The 13297-nt window shown below is 38.2% G+C and overlaps 1 protein-coding gene across 13 annotated transcripts in view; it reads left to right on the plus strand.

Annotated features, from left to right (window-relative positions):
* Nucleotides 1-13297, plus strand: part of CASK (calcium/calmodulin dependent serine protein kinase) — a 427869-nt gene that overhangs the window by 285605 nt on the left and 128967 nt on the right. For all 13 annotated transcript variants that reach the window (XM_012448141.2, XM_012448142.2, XM_012448153.3 and 10 more), the window contains exons 6-7: nt 1814-1916; nt 8519-8694. In XM_012448141.2, coding sequence (XP_012303564.1) covers nt 1814-1916; nt 8519-8694 — 279 coding nt within the window. The remainder of the gene's footprint in view (nt 1-1813; nt 1917-8518; nt 8695-13297) is intronic.

Genomic DNA, 13297 nt, shown 5'->3' on the forward strand with positions numbered 1-13297 from the left:
TCAAGACCAGCCTGGGCAACATATCAAGACCCCATCTCTTTTTAAACATAAATTAGTTTAACTTAATTAAGTTCAAATTTTATAACTTGTCTCACTTAAGGATTCAAGAGTGACTGAATCTACACAGAGGAGAATTATATAGATGTCCTTGTAACATCAACTTAAACATAAACATCATCAACACACTATTAAGGGTATACATACTTTGGAGTTCTGATTTAGGCTTCTACTACTCCTTCCTAAGGTGATAAAAACACTTACACATGCATGGTCAGAAGCCCCTGTTTGGGTCTAGTTTGTATTTTTTTCTTCTGTATCATGTTCATTCTTTTCTAGGCTTGCTCATGTGCTGTGTCCCATACTAAAATCATGCTAGGGGTATTGCCATCTTAGTCTGTTGTCATTGATCTCTCTTTGAACCCACAGAAAGTTCTAACAGCAGTCTATCAGTTGATTTCTGAGGAGGTTTGCCTGCTTTCCCATATACTCTTCTTGTTACTTTGTGTCATGCTGTGGTTTGCTCACTATTCATTTGTACACTTGCCTTCCTTCTTTCTCTTGCTGTCACATACACACTTATATGTCCTGGCTCATCTCTCTTTGAGCTAGACTATGGTAAAGGTCTTTAAACTTTGGACAGAAAGAATAACTTCCAAAGTAGGATCCTGATGCTCTCATTGGGCAGAGTAAGGATTCCTTCCACCTGTATGTCATCATCAAACACAGGTGTACCAGCTCAGTTTTATTGCACACATTTTTTTCATACCTATTATCATGTTGGCTAAAACTGTGTCATTTTATGAATGCGAAAGTATAGGAGAGAATTTTTAAAAATTTTTGGTCTTCCATGACTAAAGAGACTTGGCTTTTTTACTAGCCCCTATTTTGAGAGCCAGTCAGATGTAGTTTTACTCATACTGGGGAGCACAGTATTTGAGCTCCCGAAAATGAAATTCTTTCCTGACACCAGGCCAACTAGTTCTCAGTAAGAAACAGATGCAGAGGACAACATCCTACAAAGAACCGACTTGTCTCTTTATGATACTCATTGTGATAACAATGAGTTATCACATGATATAAGGGAGCCCTGGTCAAGCAGGATATCCCTTGGGGAGAGGATGTCTTTGCCCTAGACTAGAAGTCAGCCAAGTGGTTTCCTTTCCTCTTCTCCTTTCTCACCTCCCACCGCCACAGATAGGAAAGCAGGTCCAGAGAAGACATGCCCAGAAAGAGCATTGAAGTCCCTAGGAATAAGGTTTAATTAAAATCATTAAATCTGACCCATCCACGCAGTACTCCTTGGCTTAAGGATGGAATGAATAAAACAAAGAAAAGAGAACTGGGGAGGGTTGACAAAGAAAGGGCCATGACTATTTCCTAACAACCAGGATACAATGGCTCTGTAGGTAAAGTCAAAGGTTTCAAGAAATATTTTGGCAAGAAGTATAAAATATATTTTTTCTTAAAGAACTCTATACTGTCACTTGAAGGAAGACAATATTGCATAATAAGGCAGAAAAATATATCTGTGTTTCTTGAACATCCATGCTTCCTTAGTAATTCTTAGCACTGTACTCTAACCTTACAAGCAAATAATTCCTGAAGAACACTGGATGGAACAGGTATATATTTGGAGAAATCAGCCAGGAGTGAGAATATGACAAATAATTCAAGCATCCAAAATAATTTTGAAATTTTTAATGTGTTCTTATATTATCATGTTACCTAGTTTTATGTAAACTGAATTGTTCATCTTCAATTAATCCTCATATTTGGGTTTGTTTTTTGTTTGTTCGTCTGTTTTTCTTTTCAGCCCCACTGTGTTCTCCTCGCCTCAAAAGAAAACTCGGCACCTGTTAAACTTGGGGGCTTTGGGGTAGCTATTCAATTAGGGGAGTCTGGACTCGTAGCTGGAGGTAAGACTGTTTAAAAAAAATTTTATCAAAACCTGGTCCCTTCAGACTGGTGTAAAACTTTCAAGCTACGTATTAGCCCAAACTCAGTGTTCCATACCTCATTCCACCCCACCCCAACCCCAAAAAAGCATCATCAGATAGTTTTGAATTTAATAACTCTATAGTCATAACTAGAATTTTAGTCCCTTAAGAACAGACTCTATCTTTTTACTCTTTGTTTCTCCAGTACTTAAGAGATTGTAAGAGATTAAAACAGTGTACAAAGAAAATAAGTTTGAGGCATAGTGCTTTTTAAAGTTGAACTGGCCAAATAAAGTCAAATCTAAAATGTGTAGATTAGCCACTTCCTGGTTTACACTGATGGCTAATTTTTAATTTCATACTGTTTACCTTTTTCCATTTATCTTGCTCAAGCCATCAGTCTGTATATTAGCAAAGAGCAAGCAGATGTGAATGCAGGCTAATTTTTTTATTAGCCAAAGCAAAACATAATTTTTAAATTCCCATGCCAGAATAAAAAGAAAAACAGTTACAAATAATAAATATCAAAAACAATCTTACCCAGCATATTTCATATAACTCAATTCATTGTAGCTAGAACATCAAGCAGTAACAACATAGACTATCTTCTGAAAAATGAACCATAGGTCATAGTTGTAATTTTTTTTTTTCAGACAGAATCTTTCTCTGTCACCCAGTCTGGAGAGCACAGTGGCATGATCACGGCACACTGCACTGCAGCCTTGACCTCCCAGGATCAAGTGATCCTCCCACCTCAACCTCCCAAGTAGCTGGGATCACAGGCTTGTGCCACCACACCTGGCTAACTTTTTTTATTTTTAGTAGAGACAAGGTCTCACTACATTGCCCAGGCTGGTCTTGAACTCCTGCGCTTAAGTGATCCTCCTGCCTTGGCCTCCCAAAGTGCTGAGATTACAAGTGTAAACCACTGTGCCCAGCCCATAGTTATATTCTTTTTTTTTGGAAATGGAGTTTCGCTCTTGTTACCCAGGCTGGAGTGCAATGGCGCAATCTCGGCTCACCACAACCTCCGCCTCCTGGGTTCAGGCAATTCTCCTGCCTCAGCCTCCTGAGTAGCTGGGATTACAGGCACGCGCCACCATGCCCAGCTAATTTTTTGTATTTTTAGTAAAGACGGGGTTTCACCATGTTGACCAGGATGGTCTCGATCTCTTGACCTCGTGATCCACCCGCCTCGGCCTCCCAAAGTGCTGGGATTACAGGCGTGAGCCACCGCGAGTTATATTCTTTAAATAATTTTTTCACCACATTGCCCTCTAAAATTAAATTACATTCAAATTTTCTTTTAGTTTCACATTCTCTTCCAGTTAATCATTTCCAATAATATGCATAACTGCAAGCTAAGTATAGTTTCAAAGAATGCTGTTTTTTCCCCCTAATTTAAAACTTTCTGTTAGTGATTGGAAGACTGACCAAAGGGTCAGGTAGTAAAGTACAGTTTAATCATAGAATCTCAGGGTTCCAAAGGGCCTTAACTTCTCCAGTCATGTAACTAATGATTGAATTCTTCCATAATATCCCAGCAAAAGACTGAGTTCTGGTATTAAACCTCAGATAGCAAAGTAGTCACTACATCCCAGAACAGTTCATTTCATTTTTGGACAACTCCTTAAGTATTAAAAACTTCATCTTGGCATCTTTCTGTAACTTCTACCCAGTCGTCCTAATCCTGACTTTTGAAACCACTCTGAACAATTTTCATCCTTCCATATGATAACCATTCATCTGTTTGTAGACAGCTACCATGTCCCCCTAGGTCTTATCCAAGTTAACTTCCCTATGATAATTTTGCCATTCTTCATATAAAGTGGTTCAAAATCTCTTCAGTATCCACAAAATACAGGGTCCTGAACTGTACACTCTAACTACAGGTATTATAGTACAGCCAGTCCAGTGCACAGTAGCATTGGGCTATCACTTTTTTGTGTTCTGGGCCTTACATTTCTATCAGGTTCCCCAAATTGCATTAGCTTTTTGGGCAACTACATAGCACTGATGATTCATATTGATCTTGTAATCAAGTGAAAATCCTAAATTATTTTTTAAACAAATTTGCTGTTACACTAACTCTCAATTCTGGCACTTATGCAGATCACTTCTATGTTAAGACTATACATTTAAAACAAATAATTTCTGATGATTATATTCCCAAGGTTAATGGGATGAAATGAAATGAATTTATGTGTTATATACTGGCCATATATAATGACTTTGTTTCTGTTACTCTGGATCTACATTCTGTTAGTATTCAGAATGTCATGGACTTCATATTTTATTGTGCATCTTGATTGAAGGGGAAAAATAGATGCATTACATTTACCTGGACATATTTTCCATATTAATCTTTTCCTAAAGTCCATGAACCTTTCCCCTAAATTGTTTATTTTTAAAGCTAATTTTGAACCCCCGCCTATGTGTCAGTATTCAAAATTTATTTTTCTCCATGCTTCTAGAATTAAAATACTTCCTGATGGTCAAAATATTGTCATTTCTTAGCACACCTTTTTTTGTATTCTTGAAGTAACGTTGAAAGTTACAATGTAACTTTGAATGTTACATATTCTATTTTTAAAAATAGAATATGAATAAATAGAGAAATTATTTCTCTTAGGAAAAGCTTTTCTGTTGTTTAAGGCACTTTTGAAATTTTGCCAATTAAGGTTGGGCGCAGTAATTCTGGCACTTTGGGAGGCTGAGGCAGGCAGATTGAGCCCAGGAGTTCAAGACCAGCCTGGGCAACATGGCAAAACCCCATCTCTCCAAAACAATGCAAAAATTAGCCAGGCATGGTGGCAAAAGCCTGTAGTCCCAGCTACGCAGAAGGATCGCTTGAGAGACAGAGGCTGCAGTGAGCTGATGAGATCACGCCACTGCACTCCAGTCTGAGTGACAGAGCAAGACCCTGTCTCAAAAAAAAAAAAAAAAAAGAGAAAAAGAAAGAAATTCTGCCAATTATTTAATTATTTATCAATTTTAAAGCCCAAAGCCATTTTCCTGTCAGTTTGAAATTCCAATCCCTAGTCCTCCAAATAGAAAGAAATTCATTCCCTTATATGTTATGTATAGTAAAAATCATTTAAACATATTTATACTCCTCCTACCTGAAACTTAGCTATTTAGGAAACTTACCCAGAATACAAATAGAAACCTAGAAAATAACTATAATAGCAACAAATTTATTCCACCTTTAAAAATCCACTCATGCTCCTCACAATTGGGCATCTAAAGACACTCTCTAAGGCTGACTTGCTCCCATGTTTTAAAAAGTTGTGTAGATTCATGTTCCTTCATATGTTGCACATACTATTCCTTCTAGTTGGAGTGACTTTTGTCATTTTATCTGTCTGGTTAATTCCTACTGTTCTGGAAGGCTGTGCCAACAACTGTCTCCTCTTTAAAGCTGGCTTATCTTCACCATCCCAAGTTGGATAGCCCTATTCCTTCTCTTTCATATTGCCATAACTATCTGGGCTACATACCTCCGTGTAGCATTGGATGCAGGGACTTACATCAAAGACTATGATTTGTAAGAGTAAGGGGGACCATGGCTGAGGGTATCTAGGACCTACCAGCACTTAGTAAATTGCTGTTAAATCAAAGAATCTGGTTGCTAGTCAGGTTCTAGTTAATAGCAGATTATAAAAGCAACAAATTAGTAGAAGGCAGAACTAAAGCATCATGAGAGAAAAGAAATAAAAGCCTGGCAAAAATATATATGTATATATACAGAGCAGACACCAAAACTTGGAAGGTGCAGCAGCCTTTTAATACGAAAGAAAGCAACTCTTACATACCTCTGAAGTCCCTGAGGGTGGTTTCTGTTCTATAGGATAGTTCTTTAATCGATATCTACAACGACAACTCTGAGTCATCAAGAAAAGGTTAAATTATGAACAGCATTCTGTGTAAAAGAAGTCAGGAAATTGTAGAAAGCCATACAAAATTGTTTAAGTAAGGCAGTCACTGTGACTCACACCTGTAATCCCAGCTACTTGAGAGGTCAAGGCAGAAGGATCTCTTGACCCCATGAGTTTGAGACTAGCCTGGGGAAAATAGCGAGACTCAAAAAAAGAAAAAAGTTCTTTTTTTTTGAGACAGAGTTTCACTGTTTTTGCCCAGACTGAAGTGCAGTGGTGCGATCTTGGCTCACTCCAACCTCTGCCTCCTGGGTTCAAGTGATTCTCCTGCCTCAACCTCCCTAGTAGCTGGGATTACAGGCATGCACCACCATGCCCAGCTAATTTTGTATTTTTAGTAGAGACAGGGTTTCTCCGTGTTGGGCAGGCTGGTCTCAAACTCCTGACCTCAGGTGATCTGCCCACCTCGGCCTCTCAAAGTGCTGAGATTACAGGTGTGAGCCATCGCACCTGGCCAAAAGAAATTATTAAAGCAAAAAGGATTGTGTGCATAAAGATTAAAATCACAATGTATTTTAAAATGTAGCTATTCAGAACAATTCTCTCCCAGAGATTCTAGGTAGGAAGGTTTTATTGTATTATCAAAATATATAACATTTAAATATTTGTCCAAAATATCTCAAACTGACATTTAATTTCATTTGCTAATTTGTTTCCTTTTCTTAAAATTTTGTGGTCAAAGTCATAAAAGTCAAGAGGTCACTGAAGTAGAATCAGCAAAAACAAGGAGTTTTAGGAAGTTGGTATAGATTAAAGATTAACTCCGGTCCTTGTTACATTCTACTGATTTACATGAAATAAAAAAGCATTCCTCTGCATTCTTTCTCCCATGGTTTTTCCCCTGTCATCTATGAGCAAATTATTGAACCAAACACAGGCATCTTCCCCAAGATTGAACAATAATTCTCCAGAATTGGGTAGTCTTCGTCTAGCTAAATGGAGAGAACTTTCTCAGGATGGCTGGGACTGGCCATGGTTGCTCTGATTATTCCCAGGGTAAGGCCCCCATTTCGAGTGGCTTGGCTTGGGAAGTCCTAGGAGTCAAGTTGAGTTTCAAAGCATCATCCAAACTGTCAGCAGGTACCTGACTGGTACCCTGGTACCAGTACCCTGGATGATACTGGTTTCTCCTACTTCACTAGCTCCTGTCCATCAGAACAAGGCCAATTCTCCAGCGGCCACTCCCTGTCCAGGCTATTAATGAAGCATAGGAGGCTTAGTTCCCATCCCTTCAGCTTCTTCATGTTACTTGAGGAGGCAAAATGGGGCAGTACAGAAATAAAAGTATTTCTTTAGCTAGGTCCTTCTAGCCAATAGTTTTCACTGATCTATCATACATTTTAAATGAAAATATTTTCACTACTGAACCCTGAACTTAATCTTTTCTATTATGGGGGGAGGAAGGGAAACTACATTATCTGCAGCAAAGGTACATCCTGATACACAAGCAAAGAGCTCTTTTATCCTTCTCCATCCCAACTGAATTTGATAATCATGAACAGAACTTGATATATTCTCTCTAGCCGAACCAAAAGATCTCTAACTAAGGTCTTTTAAAACTACAGTTCTGAGTTCTAAATAAAGTATTGCACAATCTTCAAAGTAAAAATTATCTTGAACTCAGTATGATGAAAGAGAGAGAGAGACACAGGGAGGAAGGGAGGTGGCTGGGCTTGCATACATCTAGAAGAGCTGCCAAGTCCAGTGGGCAGTGCCCCCTCCCACAATGATCTTTCTACAGTCTACAAGACTTTCATTCCACAATAGAAGACTTGCTTTGGGATACTGAGTTAAAGATAGGTATGAATGTGCAAACAGCTGATATCAGATTCCTTACAGAAAGCTAGTTTTTGATAGAGAAACGAAAGTATTCTTTAAAGAAGATGAAAGTCAAGGAGGATTGAATGGGAGGAGCTTCATAATTTTGCTTTTGTTTATGCCATATAATATTTGCTCTCATTCTCTTCATATGTTAATGTTAGGACGAAGCTAAAAACTCCTGCTATAACAAAATATTACTAACTATTGTTAATTCCTATAACTAACCTGTAAAATCAACCGAACAGGATTTCAGAGTAAAATTCACATTTCAAATAACAGTTCTCAGCATTAGGTTTCATTGGGGAATTTCCATTTGGCAGTCAAGTCATCCTTTTTCCACGGATTTTTTTCTCATGCCTGCCTGCCTGCCCCCTCCTCTCCTTTGCTCTGCCTCTGCCTCTGCCCAGACCAGGCCTCCCTACTCTTTCCTGGACAGCTACAGGCTCTGCCTGTTGACTCTTCCACCTGCCTCTGCTCTGTATTTTTAGTGACTTTCAAACATGTGAGAATTAGAAACTTTAAACTTCTTCATGAGGTAAGAACCACATAAATACCTACTATGTAGCATGCAGAATTCAATAGGGAGTGCCAATGTTACAAGACAAAATACCTAATCTGGGCTCAATATTTTCAAGAAGTGATTAGATAAGTAATTTTTTTCTTCTGTGTGAACTTGATTTTATGGGGAGGGGAGAAGTGGTGAAAGAGTATATGTATTGGTAAACTTTTTATTCTGATTGTTATTGTTCTATTATCTTTAGTTTTCAAGTGGAAAACCCCATTTTATGTAAACATTTTTCCTTAATGTTGTTTTAAATGTAGGACGTGTTGGAACACCTCATTTTATGGCACCAGAAGTGGTCAAAAGAGAGCCTTATGGAAAGCCTGTAGACGTCTGGGGGTGTGGTGTGATCCTTTTTATCCTGCTCAGTGGTTGTTTGCCTTTTTACGGAACCAAGGAAAGATTGTTTGAAGGAATTATTAAAGGAAAATATAAGGTAATGCATCATGAACATTTTCTTTTTCCATTGAGATTAATTTATCCTGAAAAATGTTTTTTTGAAGTTACTGTCTGTCTTTGCCCACTGATTGACTACCAGATAGTTACCCAATCAGAGAAAAGACCTTTGCTTACATCATTGATCCGATGGCCTTGGTAGGCAACATAGGCCTCAAGTAAATTTCTGAGTCACTGTCAGCTGAGCTATCACCCTAGTGAAGAAAACACTTATGACCCTTCTTAGTGTAATTTGAGAAAGGGGCCTTACTTTTAAAGCTTTTTGCTTAATTTGTAAAATTAAAATCGAATTTCATCCAGGTGTAATTTTAGTCATTCTTTATCTTAATTTTAAATTTATGCCCGCACAGCTGAAAACATTAGCCATTTACATTCAAGGATAAAAGGAAATGGCCATGACAACTGCATTTCATAATACAATATAGAGGCATTTCAATGTGGCTTAAACATTTCTACTCTTCTTTGGCTACTATGTGTTGGCAGCCTCATGTACTATCACAGACTTGTGCTTAGTAAATAATTACTTTAATTAGTAAAAAATTGAAAAGTCATTACTGGCATTATGAATAGCGATATCAAAAACACCTAAGGACTTCTTGGAAATCAATAAGCTTAAGGTTGATTTCACTACCCCGGCTCTTAGACTCCTTTGTCCTGTCCCACAGGGTATAGCTGACAATGACTAGGAGGCTGGGCATGGGAAGCATGGGGGAGTGTGTGTCTGGATATCAGGTTAAGACTGTTTAAGTTGGGGAAATTCTTTTTCCTCTCATTATTACTGAAACTCATACTTTCTATTCAACCTAATCACTGTTTCATTTTCGGCCATGACTGACAACATAAAACCAAAAACATGTATATGTGACACTGCACTCTAAAACTGTGAGGCCTCTAAAGTTTTCTCTTCAGTTCCTCAATAATGTCAGAATTTTATATGGAACTTGGAAAAATAAAATTAAAAAAAAATAAAAGTGGTCCCAGAGTTACACAGCTTTATCCTTTTAAGCCATAACCGAAGTTTATGCAGATGAGAATGGTATATACTTTTGTTGGTTTATTTACTTCACTCACCATCAGTTTATGAGTGCAAATAAGTTTGTCTGTTGTTTTAGTTAGTTTAAGATATATGACAAAGCTCTGTTAACAGAGAAATATGTTTTAAGTATAGGTTTTTCTGCTCCTTCTAATCAGTTGGCCACTGGGGAATAAAATCAATACTTACCAGGTAACTAAATGTCTCAGGAAACTGCTTGTAAGTAGTCATCCCTCTTCAATCCAAGGAAGTTGTGAGTTGCTCTCAGGAATGCACAGCCAAATTCTGTTTGAATTTAGCCAGATGAAATCACAGATGCTGACATTTTAAAAGAAACATGATTATTGATACATCAGCATAATAACAATACTAGCAATAATGATAGCTAACTCAGGCATACCACTTATACTCCATGACAGGAACTATTCTAAGTACATAAGTAAAGTGCTTAGAACAGTTTAATTCATTTAGTCCTCACAGCAACTTGTGAGGTAGGTAACATATAATAATAATCCCCCACCTGCCTTTTTGAGTTATAGGCATTTGCTAATAGAATTCTTCCTTTGTATTTGTTCAGTTGTTAACTTCCTAGTTTCCAAGGCAATGTGCTTCATTCCAGCAGACTCTGTTATTTTATCTCGTCTATTTTTAAAACATTGGAGAGTTATTTTTGTTTCTTGGTAAAAAGACTTAGACTGTTCACACATGTGCAAAAATTAAGTTATTTAACAATTCCCTATTTCTAGTATTATAGTAAGTCAGATGGATGGTGGCAGCTACATCATAATTTTTTTTGTACCTGGAATTTGAAGCTTTGAGGTTAATAATTTATTTACTCGTTTACTTGGCTAACCTCACCTCTCATTTATCTTCAGGACTTTCCTTACAAAAGGCCTAGGTTTTCAGCACCTTAGTTTGAAGTATAGATCCATCTCTACCATCTATGATGAATCTCGGCCTTTTTCTTTTAGTATACTGTGATATAATTCTGTCAGCATTTATTTTTCTTTTATTATCAAAAGTTTCAAACAAGTAAAAATAGTAGAGAGAATAGTATAATGAGCTCCCAGCTTCAATAACATAGACAATCTTGTTTTATGTGTATTCTGCATATTACTACATTATTTTAAAGCAGGTCTCAGCTGGGCTCACTTGAGCCCAGGAGCTCAAGACCAGCCTGGGCAACATAGGGAGACCTCCTGGTCTCTACAGAAAGTACAAAAATTAGCCAAGCCTGGTGGCACACACTTGTAATCTCAGCTACTTGGGAGGCTGAGGTGGCAGGATTACCTGAACCTGGGAGGTCAAGGCTGCAATGAGCCATGATCACACCACTGCACTTCAGCCTAGGCAGCAGAGCGAGACCCTGTCTCCCCCCACCCCCCAAAAAAAGTAGATTTCAAAAAAATTATTTCATCACCCTAGTAGTTCTTTCTTGAGACTGAGTCTTGCTCTGTCAGCCAGGCTGGAGTGCAGTGGCACGATCTTGGCTCACTGCAACCTCTCCCTCCTAAGTTCAAGTGATTCTCATGCCTCAGCCTCCCGAGCAGCTGGGATTACAGGCCCATGAACCAGGACGCCCGGCTAATTTTTGTATTTTTAGTAGAGATGGGGGTTTCACCATGTTGGCCAGGCTGGTCTTGAACTCCTGGCCTCAAGTGATCCACCTACCTCAGCCTCCCAAAGTGCTGGGACTACAGGTGCGAGCCACCGCGCTTGGCCTCATTTCATCACTCTAATGGTTCTGAGCAAAAGAACTATTAACAAAATTCTTGATCTCAATGGATATTTTCAAGAAAAGTTTGATGACACCTTTTAAATGTAGTACTTTTTTTTTCTTTTTTACCTCCAGCACTTGTAAAAGTGGGACCATTAAATATAGTACATTTAAATTGTCATAGTTTATAAACTGCTACTGGTCTTAAGTGATTTTAATTTGACTTTCAAATTATCATTTGCTAGGTTTTTGGATCTGTTAAAGTAGCTATTAGAAAATACTATTTAACTAGAATATATGCTAACACTTAACCTCAATTAAGTTCTTTATAAAGGGCAAAAATATATTTCCCAAACTATATATAAGAGATGTAATGTCATATCATTATTACAGGTAGCCAGTTAGTATATACACAGCAAGATTTGAAGCTGCCATCGCTTTGGTAATCAAATAAGTAAGATTGTTTTATAGCCTTATTTTGTTCCACCTTAAAAATTCAACCTCCCAAATTTATTTTAGCTACTCTTCTTAGCTGAAAGAAGAGAAAATCCTGTATTGAACTCTCTTGTAAAAAGGACAAGGGAATATCCTTCTTAACCTCTACTCATTTCAGAAATCATACCACTACTTTCAGATGATTTCTCAACCCCTTTGTCAAGGAAAAATTATTCAGACTTTAAAGAGCACATTTGCTTCAGGATGGGGAGAGGAGACAAGTCTATCCAAGCCCCATCTAATCCCTCACCTCATGTCAAATTGGTCATTTGAGCACAATTCCACTAGGATGATGTTCTTTTTTTTTTTTAAGACAGAGTCTCACTCTATCACCCAGGCTTGGAGTGCAGTGGTACCATTTTGGCTCACTGCAATCTCCACCTCCCAGGTTCAAGCGATTCTCATGCCTCAGCCTCCCGAGTAGCTGGGACTACAGGCGTGCACCACCACACCCAACTAATTGTTGTATTTTTAATAGAGACAAGGTTTCACCATGTTGGCCAGGCAGGTCTCGTACTCCTGACCTCAGGTGATCCTCCCACCTCAGCCTCTCAAAGTGTGGGATTACAGGCATGAGCCACTGTGTCCAGCCAGATGATGATATTTAAACAGCCTCATGGCATTAATCTTAATGGGATTTTACAAACAGAAGTGACTACTATTTGAAATTCTGCCTGTTGCGGGGGGAGGGAATGAAGTATACTTCAATTTTAAGGGCTATACCCAACGTAAAGACACTTTTCACTACCCATCTTCAAGTACAAATCCTCACATTAGTCAGAGATAATGCTAGCCCCTGGTCAAATTTTAATGACTTATTTATACTGCAGTGCAAGTATTGTGGTGTCATTTGGCTTTAAAATGTTGTGGAATTTACTCTTCATCTTTCTCCCTTAGAAGGTGATATGGGTCTCTGCCTGTTAAAGCCATGGCTTTGCTTGAATGTCCTGGTACTGGGTAGCTCACATAAGCTCACCCCATCAGTCAATTTACTGATGTTGAGCAGGGAATAAGATTCTGTCTCTACCTCCTTTCCCCACTTGCCTTCTCAACCCCACTCCCTAACCACTCTGATTTTTTTTTTTTTTTATGATTCTGGGTCTCAGACATACCCCTTTTCCCAGGAACCTTCTAGCACTTGCCTCACAGATCCACAGCCTTTCTCATAAGTCCTATGTCTTTTGAACAATTCATAATTATTTTTGTTTGATTTTAGTCAACTAAGCCATGTGGCTTAGTTGTCTCATCTCTAAAAGAACAAAAGTATCTTCACTGAGGACAATATATGAGCAATATTCTGTGGGACCTACGGTAGTAGAATACTTTTTCCTAAACGCT

The sequence above is a fragment of the Aotus nancymaae genome, unplaced genomic scaffold (genome assembly GCF_030222135.1).
Source record: "Aotus nancymaae isolate 86718 unplaced genomic scaffold, 86718_ANA_hifiasm-v0.15.2.pri h1tg000058l, whole genome shotgun sequence".
Taxonomy (NCBI): domain Eukaryota; kingdom Metazoa; phylum Chordata; class Mammalia; order Primates; family Aotidae; genus Aotus; species Aotus nancymaae.